Source organism: Zychaea mexicana (assembly GCF_025766255.1).
Source record: "Zychaea mexicana strain RSA 1403 chromosome Unknown BDB00scaffold_37, whole genome shotgun sequence".
Taxonomy (NCBI): Eukaryota; Fungi; Mucoromycota; class Mucoromycetes; order Mucorales; family Lichtheimiaceae; genus Zychaea; species Zychaea mexicana.
The window spans coordinates 271056-295482 of record NW_026516700.1 but is presented as its reverse complement, the minus strand read 5'-3'; the positions used below and the strand labels follow the sequence as shown (position 1 = coordinate 295482).

Genomic DNA, 24427 nt, shown 5'->3' with positions numbered 1-24427 from the left:
ACATTTTATCCGCGCCAGGGGTGATAAGGGAAGACATTAACCCATTAGACTAGCATAGCAACCGACGTATATATCGTGTGATGAAGCCATTGCTGATAGAGTGCACAAAAGCAAAGTTATTTTTTTATCATGAATACTTGAATAGATATCATACCGTATTGCTTTACATGCATCCCATATAACAAGCTTCTCGTTGATGACAAAACGATATACTCTGGGGAGTGATGCTATCGCTTACACAGTTATTCCTTAACTATGAGTATTATCATTTTAGAGAGAAATGGTACTCTCTGGCTGTTTCTTGTGAAATAGGGACGATGGATGTGCCCAAGGTTATATTTGATGAGTTGGTATAAAGGGTATTTAAAAGGCGATACCCAAGAAGATCAAAGCGAAAAACGGCTTTGCGCAATACAAGTAAAAGTAGAATTTCAAAAAGGGTGCAAATCGTCATCTACACTACTGGGTTGCCAAACACGTCAGAAATACCATATTATTTAGACTTGTTGCTAAACAAGTCCTAGCTGGACTTCTTTTTGGGTGCCTTCAACTCAACCTTTGAAGCCATTCTAGCTTCACCAACACCCAGCGTCAGTGGTTTCGAGGTAATGTTTCTTGTGCCATCACTGCTTGTGAGCACGTCATTGTTGCTTTCTTTCCATGACCACGCACGACTATAGTCGGTCTCGATACCTTCAATGACTTGAGTAATCTTGAAACCAATATTAGGGGTAAACCTGTCGTTGTCGCCGAGCCATTAGTTAAGCAAACTCCTAGATGACATAAATTAGAAGAGATAGGTGCTGCTACTTACTTCATAGCATGGCCGGAATCTCCGGAGGCAATAACAAGGTTCTTATAGTCTGGATGAGGTGCAACCAAGAATTTGCCATCAGTTGTATCCGAGTACCAGCAGACACGTGAGTATGAAATATCCCAATTGTCTGTCTCGGGCATAAATTCGCCCAAGAACTTGCGAAAATTATCCAGGGCCTTGACAGGAATGGTATCGTCCTGATAAGTGACTTGGGTGCGAGGGACAGATACGTTATCCGCAGAGCGAGGGCTCACATACCCCACTGAATGGCTAGCAATCTTCATCTTGCCTTCTGCATTAATCGGGAAACCATAAAAGCCGGTACGCGAAATATCACCTCCCCAGACGGGCGAGTCCTTGAACTTTTCGATGAATTCTGGTGGAGGGCTGAATTGGATCACAGCTTGGCCCGTTGCTTGGAGACGACCCCCGAAATCGAGCAAACTCGCTGTCCATGGACCGGCTGCCAAGACAACGTGGTCGGCAATATGCTTCACTTTGTCCCGTGTCCGGATGCCGCGTACAACATCATCCTCAACAAGGAGCTGCTCAAAGGCACCCTTGTCAGATCCAATAATAAACTGGACGCCATTATCCACGCATTTTTGATAGAGATGCTTGATGGTCTCTGAAGAGTTGCACCATCCTAAGTCGTACATAAGAGTAACGCATTAACATAATCATATTATCGGTTGTCTTACAAAAGAAACGAGATTTCTGTACCTCCTTCGGTGTTGAGATAAGCCACTTTGTAGCCATTGTCAACGGCATCTTTAAATTGTGGAAATCGTTCAATGATGCTTTCAGGCGTGGGAAGCTCCTGGATCGTGTGGCCATATCCTGCTTCTCTGATGTGTTTGATGGATGAGCGTTCATAGTCAGAATAGCTATCGCCCTTGCACAGTAGCAGACATCCGGTCTGGTGGAAAACAGGGCTCAGGCCCATCTCCGCTCGCTCTTTGTTCCATTGATGCCAATGTGGGTAAGCTTCCATCATGAGCTGCATGGAAAGTGTATCCCCGCCATAATCCATGCGTACGCACTTGTTGATGTCTTGTTTTTGAGAAAAGTCATACAGAAAACTACGTCAGAATAACTTTTCGCGCTCGAGATGAACACGTGCCTGTTGATGATTATATATAAAAGTTTACCTGTAGATGAAGCATCTGCAGAGGGAACAGTATTACGGTCATATACCCAGACATTGTATTTCTTCAAAGCAAGGGCATAGGCGGTGGAGAGACCAAAGGTGCCAGCACCTACAACGATAATTTTGGATCCTGCAACTGGGGGAGTGTACATAATAGTCGACGGTGGATGGTATATAGATGAAAGGAAAAAAAAAGAGGTCAGTCGATCTGTTTTTAAGTATGTGACGCTATCGTGTGACGCTATCGTGGAAAAAGAAAGAAATGCAGGGATGCGTCAGAGCCAACCACAGAACTCGAAGCATTTTGTACTCATATCATCTATTATTCCGTTCCATACCCAGCTCTCCCTCCGAAATGAAGGTCTTGTACTTCGCTGCGGTCCGCGACATTACTCAAGTTGAATGCGATGTCATTGACGTGTCTACTTTCACGCATGCTGGCGCTCCAAGGACATTGACCATGTTGACTGACCACCTTGTCTCCAAATACGGTGATAAGTTGCGGAGCATAGTGGATCATGCCATGTATGCTGTTAATATGGAGTATGTGGATAAGGATGATGAAGCTACCACTCAGCTATCACCAAACGATGAAGTTGCTATTATACCACCTGTCAGTGGAGGTTAATAACTATGTAAATATTTATGTATAAAGAGTCTTTTCTGTCAATCAAAGATGTATGTTAATTCTAAGAAACAGGGAATTATTACTATTATAAACGCATTTACAACACACCATAAAAGGAGCAAATATAAGAGTGGATTTTCGCTTAGTGGATGGGAGGGATCTAAGTATACGACGAGTGAACCAAGAGAGAAACCATGGAGGGGAGGGGATCAAGCAAAGGCATATGTAAGAGGGTGTTAAAGCACTTTTTACTTGTCAAGACCTTGTGGTAAATCCAACAAATGTCTCATCTTTTGAACCTTGACAGCGAGGTATTTGTCCAATTCTTTCCCACGCATGAGAGGCGACGATTGAGGAGCGGGTGAAGACGATGGTGTTCGTAACAGGTCGTTGACAGGCACGGGCGTGGACGACCATGACCGTGGCACCATGGCCCTCCGCTCTACCACCTTGACAGATCCAAAGGCTTCCAGTTGCTCTATCTTGTCAGGGTTGTTTGTAAGCATCATCACATTCTCGAGTCCCAGATCCTCAAGAATGGCGTTTGCAATGCCGTATGTGCGTGCATCAGGCGGGTGCTTCAGCAGAACGTTGGCTGCCACGGTATCATGACCTAAATCCTGCAAATTGTAGGCTCTATAATGTACAAGCAAATCAGTTTTCTCTCTCTCTCTCTCTCTCTCTCTTTCATTTCAGGTTCCCCAAACTGTCCCTTCAGCACCCCCCCCTTCTCTGACGCGCATCGCGTTTCAATCAAAGAGACACAGAGACTTACTTTAGTTTTTCCAATAAACCAATACCACGACCTTCTTGACGCAAATACACAACGACACCTCGTCCCGCCTCCTGCATCAAGCGCATGGCCTCATCCAATTGTTCGCCACAATCACAACGTGCTGAATGAACCGTTTCTCCCGTGAAGCACTCGGAATGGATCCGTACCAAGGGAGGTTCGGCTGACTGAGCAAAACTGGCCTTGGCTTTATCCTGCTGCTCCTCCAAGTACCGAGTTTGATCTTCTGTCAAGTTTAGGTTACGGCACTCGTCCGTGACAACCTCTTCCAAGCGGCCATAGTAAGCGCCTCGAACAATTCGATTCATGATTGTTTCATTTTCCCAGGCATTGTCCAAGGATCGTGACCGAATGTCGTCGCCATACACAATGGCCAAATGCTCCTTGGTGTCTTGGTTGTTCTTGTACAGGTGGAGGTACATTTCGCCACCTTCATTGGTCGGAATACGTGCTCGCACTTGACACTGAATGCGTATTTTAGATTGTTGTTTCAGCGATGGCGTGATAGCACTAGGGGAATGCAGCTGCTGTTTCAAAAAGTCAATGTATTCGTGGTATGTAGTTGGCTGCGATCGTGCTGGTAACGCAGGTGCGTTGTTGTGCACCACGTTCATGCCAAAAAGTGTAAAGACCGTTGTCATTGTTGTTCCTGTTAGTTGCTGTTACTATTACCACTGCTGTTGTTTATGCGTTGCAGTAAAAGAGAAAACCAAGGGGGTGGGGGCTAAAAGAAGAAATGCAGTAAAAGCTCTTTTCAAAGTTATACACCGTTTCGAGGTTTAGGGTTTTTTGTTTGATGGGTTGTGGGACACACCAACGCGGAGGACCCAGACGAAAAAATTCATTCCGATCCTATTATCGCTAAGTACTGAGTCAGCAAAGTTTGATTCAATGCATGCCGGAGTACCCACATTGGTAATCGGCCTTTCCCCCCCCTGAGAGCGAATGACTGAGGAAATGCGTTTGCTTTAAGCAAGTCATGCGCCTTTGTTTACAGCACATGTGCAGTGTTCAATCGAGTATAGAGTATACGAGAATATGCTCTTATTCATTGCTCTCCACGCAAATCCCATCAAACATACTTGACGGATATTAATTGACACAGCTCCCTTGACGACACATAAATATTAGTCATTTTGACAATATTTACACAGATAGATACCGTCACTCTGTTTGTTGTGATGTACAGTACCACAGCATCCGATCTATTGATTGTGTCACCACGGTTACAGGAATTGTTACAGAAGTCGGACAGTAATCAATAATTGTTGCTTAGATGATGCATTTTTCACTATTCAAGAAGACTAATGCAGTGTCCGTCCTGTATCATCTTATTGACGGAATGAATGATTGACGATTTGCTGCTCATATCTCGTTTCAACATCTATATGGAGAAGACAAATAGAACCAGAATTCCATTGCAGAAGGTGGAATGGCTATAGAACATGATTGTCTGTGATCGAATCAATATGGGACAGCGTAATGTGGGTCAAACTGTCAGTAAATCCATTTGGCGTGGTGTCCGATAAGCGCTTCAACGAAGCTTTTCGAAGCGTTGTTTATATCGGCAAGAATCATAAGGATGTAGTTGTACATATTGCACCAGTTACCAAAGCATATGGACCGCAATACCTTGATATTCTGCTGCTGTTGCTGCTAACGTCGTCGCCGTCGTAATTATCGGCTCGGTGATAGTCGTTGTACAATATTTAAACAAACGTATCAAGTGTATGTCGTTCGCTCCAATGTCGGCGTCCAATAACTCGAATGTTGCAAGGGCGGTATTCGAACAAGTGTATCGACGATTGCCGGTTCATCAGATGGATCTCTTGCGCTAAAATGCAGTAGAGTGGTGGACGTAGATATAGATCGTAGTATTATCCCTAATAGCATACCATCCATCTGAACCGAGGTCAAACTGCATATATTAGGCAATCGGAGCCCAGTATGATGGGTATCGCAATCTCCCCATATTGAAGAACAGAACGAAAAGTGAACCGTCTCGAGTGTCTGCATTTATTCTGGATCTCAATGGCGAAACTTCATAGCATCTGTCGTGTAGGCTCCTTGATCCAAGTACAAATTTCGTATTCCACTGATGAACTTGTAACCGAAAATTTTCAAATTGTGACATTTTCCATAGACGGCGGTCAGCACCTGTCAGAGAATCCATCTAGAACAAGTCGTCGTATTTGTGGACACTTTTGCAGTAATGGTCCGACATTGTCTCTTGAATTAAATCTTGCCTTCAGCTGTCCGGTCTTGAAGCGTATGTTGGGTTTCCAGTAGCGACAGATCGCCAATAGCGTGTGAAATTCCGGAATTGGTATATCGTAACCGCCTCAACCTTGGGAATACGAATAGCACATCCGCTAGTGAGATAGCTTCATCACTTTCATTGAAGTCAGGCTCCGGATCTGCCAATGTGGTGTGAATCTGCCAGAAGGCGGCTGTCATATATACAAGCATGCTTGGATGGATAGGTGCTATTAATTTGATTTATTGCCCTCACAACAATTACATAACAGTATTATGATAGTTTGCCATTGTCCAAGCTGCAGCTTACGAAGTAGAAACATGCAGACAGATATATTTCCCTGCTCCATGATTAAGATACCCGGTCTTCTTTACTCTGTAGAAGAAAGTGACCAAATCTTTTTAAACTGGCCTTTTCTCATGATATGCAGACACTTGAGCCAAACTCGTTGGATGTCGGTATTTATAATTAAGTCTTTGATATGGGCAGCAATACGCGGAATTGCTGTGACGGCTTGATCCTCTTCCTCATTACCTTCTTCGCTAGTTAGGACTTGCCACGCGCTTGATGAACACTCAACCACCCTTTGGCACTACTGTGAGGAACGTCAAGGCCTATTGATTTTGATTCCTTGGATAATAAAGTGACAATGCCTTCCACTGTTTTGACCGGAAGCTTCGCAATGAAATCAACGCGCCTCCACTTTGGTTGATGGCCATTTTCTCTCCCGTCACCACTTTAAGGTAGAAAAAAGACACCCATACATCAAACATAGTGTTACTGTGTCAGCCAACCATCATAATGGCTTATTGATTATCTATAAAGTACGCCAGGAAGTTTTCATTATCGTCAAGCCGGTTCTTTCGATTTTTAAGAAATGTCGAAGCTCAAACAAACGTCAGTTTTGAAATCATGACAATAGATGATGTTCAGATTTCAGAAGATCCCGAATTATGCGCAAAATGGTGAGCTACATAGGTGTGACTACAATGACACATTTTCAGCAGATATACAGTATACGAATTTCATATATGCATATATTGTTGAATCAGTAACCGATATGTAAAGAGAGTTAAAGCGTTTTTACGATACTGCTGGTATTGCAACTGATCCTCAGAAGTAAACAGTCATGTGAAGCTGCCGCCTCTTTCTAACAAGAAGAGAATTGGAGCCTGTGAAGACGACGATGACAAAGAGAGCGAGTACATATTCTTGCAACTCAAACACCTATGGAAACGCAAAGACATTGATGATTCTGTGGCTGGGAAGCAGCTCGTCCGGTGAGGCAAAGAGCCTCGTTTAAATTTATAACCAATCACTTGGTTGGGAGTGTTCTTTTGGATCGTTTGCAACGTAGTACTCCATAAATAATTGGATTTCTAGGTAATGCTCATTTTCTGAGCATGGGAGATGTGTAAATGTAGAGGAGGATAAGTCTCATAACACAAACAAAACTGGGAGGTCTTATGACGGATCTTAACTTGACCGAAGCACAGTATTGCTGGTGCTTGACTGCACCATTTTTAGGGTTTATCTTTCTAAGTATACCCATCACTTTGGTCTTACGAATTTGGCGCCCATCCGCTGGCTCTTTTAGTACATTGTTTTTGACTACACAATACTACAAAATCAAGCGTCATTTTTAATTTGCTGTTTACATGAAACGTTTGATACATTATTTTCCAACGATTTGGAGCGGCGTAACAATGGCAATTAGCAGGGGTTTCCGTGCTTTAATTGGTGTTAGCAAGAAAGAATTAGAAGGTTTGCTCGTCGTTGGTGGGCTAACTTGATACATGCTTTCAGCAAAGTCAACTCCGTCTAACTACAGCGATTTTACCACTACTACTACTTCTGATTGTATGATTATCAATAAGTGAAACGTTGTAGTTTGCATTTGTAAGAAACTGGACACGAGTGAGAACAGAATTTTCTCTTCTATTTAGCATCGGCATTACAAGGGTATCCCGGAAGCTGTATACATAAATGGAGGACGGAAAAAAAGCGACAAGAATGGGAGCAAGCTTCATCGGGTACAAATGTGGTATATTAGATAAGCAAGGTCAGTACTCTTAGCGCCAGTAAGCTATGGACCGCGTGAATAGTTCACTTTCTCTCCGTATCCGCGATTTTTAATTAGCTACATAAATTTCCCGTTGACAGTAAGCACTATGTATTATCTTACGGATCGTTATTGTTAGTCACTGGAAGTTATCTCGAAGGGAGGCTCAGTATGGTGGTACTATTGCTCGGTGAACACGATATACAAAGCATCTTGCAATTTGATAAATTAAAAAGCCTGTTCCATCTCGCGAAATGATAATATTAAATATAATAAAAACTGGGCTGTTGTGTTCCATTAGTCCTGATACTTGCTGCCAAAAATAAATTTTATGATCCTGCAACACATAATCCTTGACACTATCTAACCAAGTAAGGATTAGCTTGAAATTGTTGTCTCGTAATAGCAACAGGATTCAGGTACATACGAGGGACGAGTCGATCTCATACTATATTACATCCCTTTTAATACTATCATTGTTTTTACTGTCGCTGTTGTACATATTTTTTCCCAGAATCATGTCTATGACTATGATACTGTACTCTCGCTGGCACTCGCGGCTTCTTTTACTAAGTGGTATTAGTCTCTTTTGCTTCTAAGGTGCTACTAGTTGTACTGTGTATCAATAAGCTCGCGTTCCTTTATATACACGTAACATCGCCTAGGAGATGCAGAGCGATTAAAAGCGGGCCATGTTGCTGAAGATGTGATATATGATCTTCACAGGCTCGTCTATATATGCAAAACGTGATCTACATCTGTTTGTCATATGCGTAAAATTTCAGGACACGACGCACTGCATTCAATGCACTGTAAAAGGACAACACTATGATTTTAAAAAGGACTGATCCGTGTTACTGGAAATGTTTAAAGCAATGTGTCTTTTGAACTGCCGCTATATTGGCCACGTTTTTTTGTTCTTTTGAATCGATCACCATAAGAAAAATGCCTTCCGTGTTTGTCCTTTATTGTAGCAAAATGTAAGAATTTCATCTAGAAACGACGCCTTTATATATATAGGCCCATTGTTGATGGTAGTGTGGTTTGTTAGCATTGATATATGTACGATCATTGATGAGCCGGATGGCGTGTATATTGTCGTGGTGGCGGACCCTTTGATTGTTGTTACGCAATGTTGCTTCGAAAGAAGAGGTTGTGCTACAGGAATTTCAGGTTACATGAATGAAACCCCGTGGTAGATGGCCAGCTCAAGTTTGTTGACAGTAGTAATTGACAGAAGCTACTCTGTAGCGCTTTACGCAAGAAGAGAGGGCGCTACTGATGTAGTTTTTCTTTTGGGTAAGCAAAAGACTAGGTACCTTCTTTCCGATTCTGGTCTGCCGCGGTATTCCAAGTACAAGTCAGGAAGAGAAACATCCATGGCGTCTGGATGATCCAGGTTTCAGATTATTGCTCTTCGTGTAACAATCGTTGAGCAGCCGTTCCTGATGTAGCCCTTTTGTCAAAGCATGCACGCAAAGTAGCAGAAGCTGCAATTGTCATTGCCGCTGGAAAAGGAGAGAGAGCACCATGGGTACACTCGAGACATTAAGGCTATCAAAGAAAGAGCAACATGCACATCGTCTGTAAACAAACTAGGTCCAAATTATATGGTATGCTTCCCCAGATTCATAATAAGGCGGAGAGCAGATTCAGGAGTTTAAGCAGCAGGAGAGAGAGAGAGAGAGAGAGCGATTAGTCGGTTTCCTGCTCCAAGTGAACGCTTTAGAAAGTCCAGCGTCACCTTCTTGTGTTCCCCTTCTCTTTCTCTTTTCCTCGTGACGCATTTTATAAGGCCCAAAAGGAGCAGCACTCCACCCAACTGCAGCCCTCATTCTTTCTGCAAAGTAGAAGCATAATATCTTTTGATTTAAAGGTATGCTAGTTAGAACGCTCATTCGCCAGATTGAACTCTCAAGATGAATAACTCTCTTCCTTGTCTTCGCTTTCATCAACCTACTATAGTTCCTTATCTTTTTGTTTCCTTCATTCACTGTTTAATTCTTCATGGCAACTCCTGCTCCTGGTGTTGGCAATGGTCCTGTTGCTACTACGACGACTAATACCACGAACACCGAAAACTCTGGCAGCAACAACAGCGCTCCAGCTGCTGCTGTCAGTAATAGTAGCAACGAAGCAACAACTCCAAAGCAAGCGCCGGCAACAGCAGCACAGGGCGCCACTGCTTCTTCTACTACTGCTACCGGTGCCACCACTACTATTACTGGCAATAATTACAACAACACTAATAGCAACGCAGCAGCAGTAGGTTTAACGACGCCCACTTCACCGCCTTACCCTCCCTATGGGTACATGGATCCTGCCCATTACGATCGACATCACCATCCAAACGGTGGCGGTGCTGGTGGTTTCGACGAAGCAGCTTCTTCTTATACATACGTGTATCCACTGAGTCCACAGTTCTCGGTGCAATACTATTCCGACCTAGCAGGCTATCAAAGTTACCCCGGCTCGCCTGCATTACATCCACAGTCGCCGCCCGTCAATCCTACAAGCCCTCCTTTCAGTCCGACTTTCCAGTATCAGCACCATCACCACCATCAGCAACCGTCTTCTGCTGGAGGAATCACCCTATCGCCTCCGACGCATGCGTATGTGCTTCCACCCCATCATCAACAACACCATCATTTTCCGCCCTTGCACATTTCTTCGCCTGTATTGACCGGCACGGCCTCAGTACCTGGATCCCCGCCCCATCAATATATTCAACCATTACCTGGTTCGTACAGTCTGTCAACCGATCAGCGTCATCATAAGCGACACCATTCGCCGCCGCAGCAGCATGAGATCCCAGATCACCCAGTCAATTATCACTCGCATAATATCTATGTGCGTGGTTTGTCTTCTACAACCACGGATGAATCCTTTATGGAACTTTGCCGAGTGTAAGTGATGATGCTGAACAATCAGGCGCTGCTATGACTACTTTATGAAATGAATTTGCTTACACTATAACCTACAAAACGATATCATTTGTAGATACGGCAAGATCAGCTCGTCCAAAGCAATTATTGATCAAAAGACGGGTGAATGCAAAGGATATGGATTTACCATGTACGAGAATGCGGACGATTGTCATTTGGCCATTGATGGTTTAAACAAGGCAGGGTTACAAGCATCATTTGCTCGGGTTGGACAGGTAAAAAAGAGAAAACCCATGTTCGCTTGGTTTTATGTCGTTTTTACATACAAAGAGTTAAAACGAACGAATTATTGCAACTATTTTAGGAGTCGTTTAGTTCGCGTTTGAGAAGCTTACAAGATGAAACATCCACTAATATATACATCTCAAACCTTCCATTGGACATGACAGAACAGGTATTTACTATTCGATATATAAGTTGGTGGGGGAAAAACAATTATATTTTAGAAATATCTAATGCGTATGCAGAAATTGGAAGATCTATTCGAGCCACACAAGACTATCTCAAACCGTATATTACGTGACCCACAATCAAGCATGAGTCGAGGTGTTGGATTTGCACGGTATATACACACACATATGTAAAAGAGGGGAACAGGGAACGAAAAAGACTTATTTTTTCATGTGTGTATCCACAGATTGTCGGATCGTGCATCGGCTACTGCTATTATCGAAAGGTTTAACGGTCAGACAGTGTTAGGCTCATCAGCACCACTTCAAGTGCGATTCGCTGATTCGCCAGCCCAAAAGAAACTTAAAAACCAGACGGCCCGCAAGAGGATATTGAGACCACGTGACTTTCAACCGATGGCAGGCTTCCCTGTCAGACCCATGATGCCAATCACCCCAGAAACTATGCTTGGCATTGCTCCTGCTGGATCACAACCGTATTATCAAGATCAGCAACAACAGTAAGTTAATATACAATTCATATAAAATGAATCACTTGTGTTTGCAAACAGGCAGAGCACAGAAAAACCCATTACTTACACAGGCACCTACTAGGTACGTTCACTACACTACCACATCCGTAATAACAAACGCGGTATCGGCTACAGCAGAGCAACACAAACATCAACAATACTCTTCTCCTACCGCAACCCTAGTCACAGAAGACTCAGCGACCAACACTACTACCGAACAACAAGTAAAGGCAGCAGCAGAGACATTGGCGTCTCCACCGGATGATGATATTAAAGATTTGGCTTCACAAGTAGAACAGAAACTTCAGATAGCTGCTGGAAATGGTGGTGACTCCACTATTTCCGTGAGCCATTAGTTGTGTGTAAATTTAGTTATGGACCCTTGTGTATTTTTCTCTTCCAGAAAGAAATATCATGTCGCGAAGAAAACAAAAATAGCAAGATTATAACAAAAAATAACAGTTATCAATGTACTAGTTGTTTACAAAAAAATGGTGCTTCTACAGCCTAGATTGCTCTGGGAAGGACTGGCTTGTTAATAGGTTGTCTTGACTAAGAAGTAAAACGAGACCAGCAAGAGAGCTCAAAAGTATAAGCAAAATCATGTGCAAGCCAATGCGTAAGGGTATGGTGGGTGATAAATCATGTGTATCGTTAACCTTACTTCGATGTTTTTCTTTAGCCCGCACCACAGACAAGCTCTGCCAACTTCAGCACATTCATGCACTGAAAGAGGCGACCTCCCCAGCCCGGGGCGTCGTCGAATACTAGAGTACGCATTCAAAGAATCGATATGGCATGTTTAAGCTTCCTACTACTTCATCGACTTTGGGTGGAAGCCTCTGCTGCGCGCTTGACACTCCGAGAGCTCAGTTGTGCTTTATATTGCTCTGTTACTGCGTCTGCAAACGCTATCACGCCTTCTTGCACGCGTGTATCCAACTCTTGATGAGTGGTATTCCTGCTTGCTTGCTTGCTTGTTTGTTTGCCGCGATTTGCATCATTACAATAATTTTGTACAACGTGTGCGGACAAAGAAAAAGACCTGTCTTGCGCACTATGCATTGCCCCCCACCATTTATTTCACTGTGCGCGCCTTTGGCGGCATCCGAACAATATTATTCACCTTACAAAAACGTAATTACATCGTTTCGACACCTTTCACAGCACACAATTTCCTGTTTGTTTTTCATCGGCGACCCTGCTACAATCACTTTCTCTACCATTATGTTATACAAAAAAGTCAAAACTAGATTCTCTGCTGTAGCATTCGACGACGACGCTGGGAAATGGTGTTTGTAAGGCATTTAATGTTATCGTGCGACAGAATTACAACACTGTACTGATGCATAAATTGTCTCAGAACAAGCCGCTTGTTAGAGATATTTTATTGAATTCTTCTACTGCAAAATGCTGAGTATATATTCTTGACAGCCTTATTACTATAGTTATAGCAAATTAGTCAAGATGTCATTGAATATAGCTATTACTGCTTTGCGAAAACGTCATTCAGCTGTTGCGTGATTAGGGCCATTGTCTGCTTGTAGGCCTGGGTCTCTTTAGGAGTAGGAATACTGAAATATGCATGAACTATTCATAAAAGAGTTGGTTTAATTTTTCTCATTTTTCTAATTCTGTAACAGAGTCGTCATCACTTACTTGCTCCCACAATACGAATGGCACACGTAGGAACTCTTGCCTCGACCAATTTGCGAGCGTAAGCTTCACCTTCGTCACGTAAAATATCTGCCTCTGAAGTGATCAGTAATGTTGGAGGGAGGCCTTGAAGTTCCTCGCGTGTTGCCAGCAACGGATATGCAAATTTGTTATCATTGCCGAATTCATCAAAATACAGGTTTTTAAAAAACAGGGCTTCCTGTTTCGATAAGCCATAATCGCCATTACCAAAAAGCTCATAGGATTCACGAATTTCTGATGTTGGTGCTGTTGCTGGGTAAATCAAGATCTGGGCTTTAATCACTTCACCAAGCCCGCGTTCCTTGGCCATCACTAGTTTGTTCGTAAGGTCAAGTAGAATTATGGTAAAGTTAATTGGTTACAGTTGGTTATATGATACTGTTTAGCTTCCATTTTAGCTTTAAGTAAAGAAATATGTCGGACATACATGCAATAGCAGTTGACAAATGACCTCCAGCACTGTCGCCACACACAGCGAGTTTGTTCGTATCAATATTGATACTAGCACCATTTTCATGCACCCATTCCAGAGTTGAGTAGCATTCTTCATTGATAATGGGAAATTTGGCTTCCGGTGCAAGAGTATAATCGACATACACAACAGCGACGTTGTTTTTGATAGAGATCTGAATGTGAATTTTAGAATTAATGCTTGTGTACCAATACCATCATCAGGTGATTTTATACAGTTCGCTCCCACGAACGTTAAACTCTAAAAAAAATCTAATATCGCAGCCATCATTACTTACGTCGCGTATTGCCTTTCCGTGGGTGAACTTGGAGCAAAAAGCCCAGCCGCCTCCATGGCTTTACTTTCCGAGATTACATCGAGAGATCATCATTAGTAGTTGGTTCCTCTGCTTTGAATACCAATTGCTAAACTGCTTGTGAACATTATATCTCTTCACATCAAATGAACAGATCTTCTTTCACCTATGATGTGCTTTATTCACTTACTAGAAGATTACACCCGGGAGAATATCGTTCTCCGTGCCAATTGGCCGAAACAGGCTTAGTCGAAGTTTATGACCATTCTGAACAATAGTTCTTTCTTGTTCAATGATATCAACGAACTGATGTGCGGCGTGCATTTTCTCGGCATTCTCGCGCACTTCTGGGATCGTAGGAGCATTTACCAACGCTTCACGATTCTTTTTTTCGCCATCGCAGTATGTTTGGAATGAGGGCTCTAGTATTACACTGACAGTCATTGTTTTTTTCAAAGCAGAATACGGGAAAGAGATAAAAGAAAGAGCGAGGCGGTTTGGAAAATTTCAAAATGACGCCAAGGAGTTTTATTTCTACGTCCGAAGTAATGACTTTTTGCAACGTTTCATTTATTAAACGCCAGCCGACAGGCCAATCATAGAAAGCTCTCCTCCGCACGTACACAAAGCGAAAACATTCAATGTATGCAAAGCAGTAGTGGGCTCAACTGCTCTTCTATTTTTCCGACGCTCGTCGCCGTATGTAAGCGCATTTTCTTATTATGTTTAGGGATAATTTAAGATAATAGCAATGATTACACACAACCTACATTCGGTATGTACAGTAGTAACCAAAAATTGTTGCATAAAAGCATGTCTGACATTGCTTTTAAATTCATGGAAACATTGATTTGTTTTACTGCTTATAGAAGTATTGTCAAGATATAGTAAAGAGGCCTATAGAGGGGTAAATTGACTTCGTACTATGAATTTGTTTTAGTTGCAGCACTTAACAACCAATAGATAGATGGACTTACGACTATTGTGGTAGCGAATCATTAAGTCGGTCAGATACGTGGTATGTATTACTATTGGTCACCACCTCATTTTATCATCTTCATAATAATATTTTACCTTTCAAAAGATAGTGTCGAAGGCAGCACAATCATGAAACTTTTGTTTCTGAAGTGGTGTTTCGGCTTCTGTTGTGGCAAAACAATCCTCTCCCTTACGTACAGTAGTAAGACGGGAAAACAACAGGATCAAAGTACAAAAGGCTACGAATCGAGACTTTATCTATTGCCTATCAATAGCCGGAGGCATAGCGCATGTAATGATGGGTTGCTTTCCTTATAGTAGCTTTATTCACATATGGTTTAAGAGCTTATCGGAGCTCCTACGCAGTGCTGTAGTTATGCTTCAATAAAGGTTGCAGTTGAGTGTGGGTCGCAAACAAACTTCTGCGATTTCTTGTAGACGAGCTCATAGTGTAGTATGGTACTACCAGCGCAATTAGCGACTTCCATTAGTTAGAAGCTACAAATTCATACGCGACTCGTACCTTACCAGATGAGCACTCTGGAGCAAACCAGCCATGCAGAATGTTGTATCGATGATTGGGTTCAGGAAGGTATGCACGATAAAACGGAATATACGCTTAACGCTGATCAATCAGATGATCAAAGGGCAACAGCCCAGTTAAGTAATTCGCAGCCACGATTGAAGGCATAAAATATATTCACAGATTGTTTCTCATTTCCTTGCTCCTTTTTCTTTTTTTATTTACAGAACATGTCTATCGAATCTTATGAAATCTCTTCAATCCTACCTGAGCGTCTTTCCTCGGTTAAAAGAAAGGCTCAGAAACGCCGAATATCCTGACGAGCTCGAAAGAGAAGTTGGTTGGAAGTACGAGGCATACCGATGGGCTGTGAAGCCGTATGTTAATTACTGGTTCAACAACTACGACTGGGAAAAGCCGCGCGCCGAACTGAATCGCTGGCATCATTATCAAGTTACGATTCAAGATTTACGTCTTCACTTTGTCCACGAACCGTCCAGTCAACCTGGTGGCGCTGTTCCCCTCGTCTTGATCAATGGCTGGCCCTCCAATTTTCCATGAATACCACAAGGTGATCAAAACGCTTCGAGACGGTGTGCGCGGAGGACAGCTAGCATGAACAGTACCATCCAACTTTATTTGTTACATGCATGTTTTCCCAACACCAAGCAGAGGTCAATATTATTAGCCTTGCTAACCTATTGTAGCAACTATGGAAAACAGGTTTTCAATGTCGTGGTCCCTAGCTTACCTGGCTTTGGTTTCTCAGAAGCACCTAAATTACCTGGTCACGATATTGCTAAGAACGGCGGTAACATGCATGAGCTCATGTCCAAGCTTGGGTATAATGAATATGATATCATGTATTCAGTTTGGTAAAATTGCTTCATGTTTTTTGACCACTAATTTGTTATTTCTCTCTCAATGCATATGTTGAAACACAATACGCTCGAAAAAAAAGTGGTGCAGAGTAGTGATTGGGGCAGCTCCATCGCCAAACGTATAGCCATGACGCATCCAATGCACTGCAATTGCAGATCAAACAACTAGTGTTCTTCTTTTTCGCCATGCTTAAACCTTATTGTTACCAAGACAAAAAGAGTGGGTCTGATGACAGCATGATCTAGACTTGACAAGCTCCGCTTAGCCTACATTGACTTTTTCAGGAGGGAACATACAATCGTAAGAAAACATTACAATCGAAAACCAGCGGATTCATCAGCGGGTGCCAATCACATCTCTCGCTTTACTCCCGTTAACTTGTTGATTGTACTGTGTTTTCCCCACCACACTCCCCGTCAATGGTCGCTGTTCTCCTGATGTAGCAAAGTTCCCTATAGGTGAAAAAATAGCTATTGTGATCCCCGTTATGGTGGGAGTCAGCTTGAAGGGATTTTTTTAGGCGCACTGTGAAGCGTCGAGTTTTGTTTCAGACCACGTCACTTTTAGGGGTGGAAAGAAGAAAAAAGAAACTTTAGTGGTGATTACATAGTTTGAGGCAGATGATTTTCAGCATATCGGTTTTTAACCAGGCGATGGGCTCTATCTATGATGAGTGCTAGTATAAACGGTCTTTAGTCGAAAATATGTGCCCAGTAGGCGTCAGCTTGAAGGGAGTCTCTTCACTGAAAGTATTTTTCCGCTGGGTGTGATAGTTATACGGCTCTGCTATCTAACACATTTATGTCATACGAAATTGAAATTTATCTAATGGCAGGTACCAAATTCATGTTGCATGAACTCTATATTCGTCTTCCTATTACCAAGCAGGCATTTTTTAGTTACCATCAGTTTCCTCTCTTACAACAAACCCTCTTACAACAAAGACGATGAATATAATATATACGATGTCAATTGCTTTTTTCCCTAGGAACTGCATGGTGGAGTAAAATGGGCTCAGGAAACTATGGGCCACCTCAGTTTCCTCGGGCTTTGTCTTCATAGCGAAGATGAGCTAGTGTTGCGCTTTCCACTCCATTTTCGAACACTTTTGCTGTAGGGAAGATGAAGCTGTTGTTTTTCAAAGGGGCAAAAGTCGCAAGCTAATAAAAATGGATAAGGGCAGGAAGAGAGACTTCGAGGTAGAGAACTAACAGCCATTAGCTTGTTAAAATGGTGGAACAAAGGCATATAAGGGATAATGTTGCATATAGTGTCTTCCCTAGCGATAGAGGGGTTGATCCATAACAATTAATTTTACTGTAAACAGTAAATTAATTTTATTATTACATTATTCTATTAAATATTTGGCGTCCTAGTATTCCTCATATAAAAGGGTGCCTATTACTATTCCACCAGTTTATATTGACTAATGACACTTATAATTAGGGATCCGCACGGTTCGGTTCGGTTCGGTTCTTGAAGGGAACCGAACCGAACCGTCCAAAGCAAGAACCGAACCGACTAGAACCGACGAGAACCGTAGAAGTGAAGAATCGAACCGAAGAACCGAGCCTGTCATGTATATAAAAAAGGCAAAATCTGGTATCTTTGAGTGAAAGCTGATGTGTGTGTGTTAAATATCGCGGTATACTTGAATACTGCAGTAAAAAAGAATAGTTTATTATTGTACATTGAACAGCGATCTCAAAATGAATAAGAGAATACGATGTGGGTCATTGCATGGTTAAAAGATTAAAGCACAGTTTTTACAAAAAAGAAGTGGAGCTTATAGTACTTAGAGCGACGTAGTATTACTAGTACAATATGTTATCGTAATATTGGAGGAATTGAACCACAACCGGCAGTACATACAGCTGCTGTGTCTCTACGTGTGTATAGTGTATAGTGTCTCATAAAAGGCAAAGGGTGAATGGGTAAGATAATTCTGTTATGGGCCCCAGGATGCGCAATCTCAGACAGAAAGCACAAACTTGATAAAACTGATCGAGAATCCATGCTTTATCTAGTACGTCATGGAGAAAATGCGTTGTGGGTAGCATAGTAGAGGAACAAGTAATGATGCGCGTCATAGGCAGAGAAAGCAAGCTGCTGTCAAAAGAAGTGTTTATTTTGTTCTTCTCTTCTTTACTATTTTTCCCTCCCTTCTGCTTTTGTAGGTTTTGTTGAGTTTTTGAATAAAGTATGGCTTGCAGATACACTACTTCTTGGTCTTTTCGGAATAACATTGGTCGTAACTTCCATTATAGCCTATTTTCTATACTTATTACCGAAATTGCTAAATGCAATCTTCTGCCTCTCGGTTCTTCGGTTCTACATATACATATTTTCATGGCTTCAGTTTGGTTCGGTTCCGGTTCTACGCTTCTGATATGGATCCCTACTTATAATGTTTCAAAAAAATTTCTTTAAAAAATATCTAACATTCCAAAAATATATTTGTTTTATTCAATTTTTTTTATCTTTCCTTCATAATTTTAATTTATTTAAATAGATCACCCCATTGTGCTCAATGATGAACTGTTGCATGACATGGTTTTGAGTAGGGATCTATATCAGAACCGTAGAACCGAAGAACCGAGAGGCAGAAGATTGCATTTAGCAATTTCGGTAATAAGTATAGAAAATAGGCTATAACGGAAGTTACGAACAATGTTATTCCGAAAAGACCAAGAAGTAGTGTATCTGCAAGCCATACTTTATTCAAAAACTCAACAAAACCTACAAAAGCAGAAGGGAGGGAAAAATAGTAAAGAAGAGAAGAACAAAAAAAAACACTTCTTTTGACGGCAGCTTGCTTTCTCTGCCTATGACGCGCATCATTACTTGTTCCTCTACTATGCTACCCACAACGCATTTTCTCCATGACGTACTAGATAAAGCATGGATTCTCGATCAGTTTTATCAAGTTTGTGCTTTCTGTCTGAGATTGCGCATCCTGGGGCCCATAACAGAATTATCTTACCCATTCACCCTTTGCCTTTTATGAGACACTATACACTATACACACGTAGAGACACAGCAGCTGTATGTACTGCCGGTTGTGGTTCAATTCCTCCAATGTTACGATAACATATTGTACTAGTAATACTAAGTCGCTCTAAGTAAATACTACATGCTCCACTTTTTCTTGTAAAAACTGTGCTTTAATCTTTTAACCATGCAATGACCCACACCGTATAAGAATGTTTATATTCTGTTTCTCTTATTCATTTTGAGATCGCTGTTCAATGTACAATAATAAACTATTCTTTTTTACTGCAGTATTCAAGTATACCGCGACATTTGAACACACACATCAGCTTTCATATAAAGATACTGAATCTTGCCTTTTTTATATACATGATGGGTTCGGTTCTTCGGTTCTCGTCGGTTCCAGTCGGTTTGGTTCTTGCTTTAGACGGTTCGGTTCAGTTCCCTTCAAAAACCAAACCGAACCGAACCGTGCGGATCCCTAGTACCAATATCTGGAACAGTTAGTAGCTCAAGGTGCATCATTGAGCACCTTAGAGACCGCGATTGGCTGGGTGAAAGATCGCAATAAGGAGTGGCAACAGAAGTATGATGTGCCTGCTGAAGCAAGCTCCTCTACAACGCCTCCTACACCAGATGCGGTAGATGAATAAGAGGGCATCCTAAAGTCTACCTCATTATTGATGTTCAAAAAAGGCATAGAATTTGTTACAAGGTTGAAGGAGAAGAGAATGGACGAAGGATATGAAAGGAGAATAAACAATAACAATAAATATTTTTGTGAACTAAAATTAATATATTCACTTATATTTACTTAAATATTAAATTATAACTTAGTTTTTTCATACTATAACACCACTACTACTACTATTTATTACAACAACAAGAACAGAACCCTTACAGGCTTTTCTTATTATTTACTTAGTTATATATATACAAAAACATTTAAAATCAATGATTTCTATGTTTTTTTAGAGGTTCATATGAACCTTAGAATTATATTTCTTTTATTTTTAATTTTCACATCTTATCAAAAATGATTACATAATAATTTTTGACATCTGATAAAAATAAAGTTTAAAAAATAATTTTTATAAAAAAGATAAAAATATAAATTCTTGTGTAACAGAATCAGCTCCCTACTAGAAGCTTTTAACCTACTTGTAGGTGATTCTGTAGTATAATAATCAATGATAATTTTTATTTATTTTTAGATACAATGCATCTGAATCTTTCAGATTCTAAGAACATAATTTGTATATAGTAATAAATAAATGTTTTTCTATATATATAATTAAGAAAATAAGAATTATATTAGTAATTGATGTTGTTATTAATATTACAGAAGGAGGGCACAATATAATGGATATGTATTGCCCTCCTGACATATTGTTGTTTATGTACATATATTTATGTCATTATAAATTATGACTTAATATATAATTTATTAATATTGAATAATAAAAATTATAAATTCATTAAATAGTGAAATTTGAGTTTTTTATAAATTATGTAATGTTATAATTGAAAATACACCAAAAATGTATTTTTGTGTATTTTATATATATAAAATTTCTTGGCATAAAATAATAAGGATGTATCCTAAGATAGCTGATAGAAATTAAAAAAATTGAAAAATTAAATTCTAACAAAAAAATTAGAAAACAAAAATTGAATTTCTATTTAAATAAAAAAATAAATATAAAAAGAACTTTATAAATAATATAAATATCATCTCATTTTGTTTATTTATTATATTTATTTGTTAATAACAATAAATGCATTATGAAATGGATTTTTAAAAATAAATAAAAAAATTAGTTTTACATAAAATATAATATAATATAGAATTTATTAAATTGATTGAATTAGTGTTTTTTAAGATTTTTGAGTAATATAAAATCTTTTCTTCAACAGATAAATATTAAGATTCAATTATTTTGTTTATTTTAATATAATTAAATTTATAATAAAATTTAGAAAAATATAATTTTAATCTTCTTCCTCTCCTCCTCCTTCCAGTCTCATCGAAGACGAAACAAGGAATGAAGCGAGCAGCGGAATGACTTCTAGGACCTTTAGCTCCGACAAAAAGAATTATATATTTCTTCTAGAAAAATACCAGCTGGTATTTTTCATATTAAAATTAATGTCTAATAATCTTTTTTGTCGGACCTAAAGGTCCTAGAAGAACTTCGTTCTTACATTCAAATCAAAGATTTGAAGACTGGAAGGAAGGAGGAGAGAAGAGTTATTAATAAATTTCTAATTTATATTATTTTCATTTTTATTTAAATTGGATGATTATTATAAATGATAATTATTATAAATTAGATTTTACAAAAGTTATTATAAAATCTGTCATTTATAATAATAATTACCCAATAATTTTATTTATAAATAGAAATATTATAGAATTCTTAGATTCTATAATATTTTGTAACTATCAAATTAATATTTATCTCTCTTTGAGACTATCAAATAAAATAATGAGTATCTATCTTGCCCAAATAATGTAGATATCCTTACCTAGATGATTCGATAAGCACATGTTCCTTTTGGTCATTGGAAGCCATACCAATACTATCTATCTATCAGCTTCGTTGACTTTGGAATAGCAAGGACCTTTTCCCACCTCAAAAGGCCAATCTAATCAAGTGGTTTGTAATGATGATTGCATTTGCTAGGATTGGTTTCTTCATGGCTAGTTCTTTCAAATCCTTTGACATCAATGGAATTAAGCTAGCATAAGGGGTGTCTGGATGCTTCTTCCTATACATGCTGAAAAACCATTCTGGGTCCGAATCAGCAGTTTTAGTGCATAACAAGTATGCTGTCGATTCGATCATAGTGATTGTGGAGAAGATGATAATCAATACTGGCATTTTTCAGAAGGTGATTTGCATAATTTGTATGGAACACCTAAATAGGAAGTGTGACCTACAAACTTTTCTAAGGAGGGTGGTGCCCTCAAAAGTGAGAGAGAGGGAGTGCGATGATTTTTTTATACAGCGATTTTGACATAACTGTTTCTAATACTAATTATGATTTGAAACTTTTTTATGTTTATATCCGTCTAAGCACACTTGTCCAAGCATTTGTGAGAATGCTCAACAAACACTCTTAAATCACTCAATCTCAAGCTATTAGAGGCCTCTCTTTTCTTGTCATCAGTATCTCAGTTTTCAGAAACTTGTTTCGTTTGACTTCATTTCACCTCATCTATTGCCTTCTTTTCTTCTTCATTTTACCAGTGCGAGATGCAAAACGCGCTCCACATAATTTTCTTCATATATGTACTGTCTCCAGATGCTTTATGGCTTGTTTTTTAATTCAGAGATGACATCTGGCTCACCAAGTGGCATCAGTCATTCCAACGAGCTCTTGGCACATAGTACTGCAGTAATCATGCCTCTGCCTATAGGCCCCTTTTTATATGGTAGTCCTTACTCCTAAACAATAATGATATCTGGTAGTTGTCCGCGCAAGATCGAGCACAACCCCTCTTAAGGGTATTCTAGAACTACCCGAGACTCTGTAAAACGAGGATGTGCACTGTTGCTGTCAAAACCACAAATCGAATTATAGTCAACTGAACGACCACATACACGGTTTCTGTTTGTGTTGTATCAAAGAAGATTAAACAGCTGTTCTCAGTTGCATGTATCAGTCTGATACTGTACATAGTAGCACTTCGCTATTAATTCAGCCGTTGTATATTAGCAGCCTATGCTTCCGCCATCGCATCATGGTACTCGTACAGAGCGTACCAAAAAGTGAATGATGAAGAAGTGCATCAGATTTTAAAGCGCACCATGGCATACAAAACAACAGCATCTATGGCACAGCAATAACAATATAATAGAGTCACAACAAAAGCCTTTCAAAATCACCAGTACCGAGTATATTTTCGAATAACATATCATGCGCCATGATCGCCTTCAAATGAATGACTGCTACATTGTGATCGACAATTGTTGTCGGCACTCCCATCATTATGCTGTAAGCACATGCGGACTTGTAACGGGGTTGAACCGAATTGCAACGAAAGAAAAGAAGGTTGTGTGCACAGTGTGACAAGGTGGTTTCACCCGTTTCCACATTGCAAAACACGATATTTAGAAATCGACACATTTCCGTTGCGCCCCTTTTTTGTACACACAACGCCATACAGACGACGATCCTCAGCCAGCTCAAGATAGCGGACGGGTCAATCTCCAGGATTTTGTCCAACTCTTATTTGTTAGCGAAGTATTCAAGTCATTGACACAACGCGCGACCGGAGCCGCACAAAGCCCGGAAGTACGACGATCTGCAGCTCGATCAACCGATATATCAACGGCCACCTCCAAGTCTCCGGCTACCAGCGCATGGAGTTTTCGATGGTCCGCAGCAAACTGCCTTGTACGAGGGATCAAAAGTGTACAGCGCATATTTGGCCTCTGTCAAAAACCAGTTTGGTAATCAGCTGTGGATATCAACAACCTGTTGGGCATAAAACGTTGGAGGAGTGACAGAGAGAACGAGCTCAGACATCAAGGCCTTACTGAAGGAAACGTCAAGCAGATCATCCACGAAGAGATCACACAGTTGGCAGAGATCCTGCACTGCGAGGATCGGCTTTCACAACAAGCAGCATCGAATGTGCAACTCGATGGCTTCATTCGCCACTTGCAAATCAGAGCTGAAGCAGAACCCATCCTCACTTCCTATTACACTAACCATGTCAGAATAAATCAAGAAGCGGTCACGACAAGGCAAGCTTCCGCTATTCAGAAAGCTCCAAGTTAAACCAACTGCAAGGGTACCTTGACAACTGAAACCAGCAGTAGATCCCACTGTGTAATAAGGCTTTTCTCAACTATCCGGCATGGTTATCGCTATGCCAATCATATGATAGTAAGTGACTTCATGATGAGTGTGTACGTGCTGAAAATACAATTACAAAGTAATGTCTTTCACTATTACTTTTTGTGATCATCATCAGCCTTCCCGCGAGCAGATATGTTACCAC

The 24427-nt window shown here is 40.4% G+C and overlaps 7 protein-coding genes across 7 annotated transcripts; 3 read left to right on the top strand and 4 right to left on the bottom strand.

Annotated features, from left to right (window-relative positions):
* Positions 1-520: 520 nt before the first annotated feature.
* BDB00DRAFT_872488 (FAD dependent oxidoreductase) lies at positions 521-2119 on the bottom strand (the record flags this gene model as incomplete). Its single annotated transcript, XM_053126963.1, has 4 exons — positions 521-737; positions 815-1463; positions 1541-1870; positions 1969-2119. The coding sequence occupies 4 exons, from the start codon at positions 2117-2119 to the stop codon at positions 521-523; spliced, it is 1347 nt and encodes a 448-aa protein (XP_052979653.1).
* A 110-nt stretch (positions 2120-2229) lies between these two features.
* Positions 2230-2595, top strand: BDB00DRAFT_872487 (uncharacterized protein; the record flags this gene model as incomplete). Its single annotated transcript, XM_053126962.1, has 1 exon — positions 2230-2595. One exon carries the CDS (start codon positions 2230-2232, stop codon positions 2593-2595), a length of 366 nt encoding a protein of 121 aa, XP_052979652.1.
* Positions 2596-2702: 107 nt separating this feature from the next.
* On the bottom strand, positions 2703-4311 carry BDB00DRAFT_823832 (GTP cyclohydrolase II-domain-containing protein). The gene is made up of 2 exons (XM_053123566.1): positions 3371-4311; positions 2703-3231 (listed from the first exon to the last, which is right to left on the bottom strand). The coding sequence occupies exons 1-2, from the start codon at positions 4027-4029 to the stop codon at positions 2844-2846; spliced, it is 1047 nt and encodes a 348-aa protein (XP_052979651.1). The 5' UTR covers positions 4030-4311; the 3' UTR covers positions 2703-2843.
* A 1312-nt stretch (positions 4312-5623) lies between these two features.
* BDB00DRAFT_872485 (uncharacterized protein) lies at positions 5624-5994 on the bottom strand (the record flags this gene model as incomplete). The annotated part of the gene is made up of 2 exons (XM_053126961.1): positions 5624-5874; positions 5955-5994. 2 exons carry the CDS (start codon positions 5992-5994, stop codon positions 5624-5626), a joined length of 291 nt encoding a protein of 96 aa, XP_052979650.1.
* A 3391-nt stretch (positions 5995-9385) lies between these two features.
* BDB00DRAFT_929076 (uncharacterized protein) lies at positions 9386-12180 on the top strand. Its single transcript, XM_053128951.1, has 7 exons — positions 9386-9583; positions 9673-10613; positions 10708-10867; positions 10957-11046; positions 11120-11214; positions 11290-11562; positions 11657-12180. The coding sequence occupies exons 2-7, from the start codon at positions 9715-9717 to the stop codon at positions 11928-11930; spliced, it is 1791 nt and encodes a 596-aa protein (XP_052979649.1). The 5' UTR covers positions 9386-9583; positions 9673-9714; the 3' UTR covers positions 11931-12180.
* A 665-nt stretch (positions 12181-12845) lies between these two features.
* Positions 12846-14532, bottom strand: BDB00DRAFT_823821 (Alpha/Beta hydrolase protein). Its single transcript, XM_053123565.1, has 5 exons — positions 14230-14532; positions 14022-14079; positions 13700-13898; positions 13234-13584; positions 12846-13164 (listed from the first exon to the last, which is right to left on the bottom strand). Exons 1-5 carry the CDS (start codon positions 14481-14483, stop codon positions 13061-13063), a joined length of 966 nt encoding a protein of 321 aa, XP_052979648.1. The 5' UTR covers positions 14484-14532; the 3' UTR covers positions 12846-13060.
* A 1016-nt stretch (positions 14533-15548) lies between these two features.
* Positions 15549-16101, top strand: BDB00DRAFT_872482 (epoxide hydrolase N terminus-domain-containing protein; the record flags this gene model as incomplete). The annotated part of the gene is made up of 2 exons (XM_053126960.1): positions 15549-15676; positions 15768-16101. 2 exons carry the CDS (start codon positions 15549-15551, stop codon positions 16099-16101), a joined length of 462 nt encoding a protein of 153 aa, XP_052979647.1.
* Between the last annotated feature and the right edge of the window lie 8326 nt (positions 16102-24427).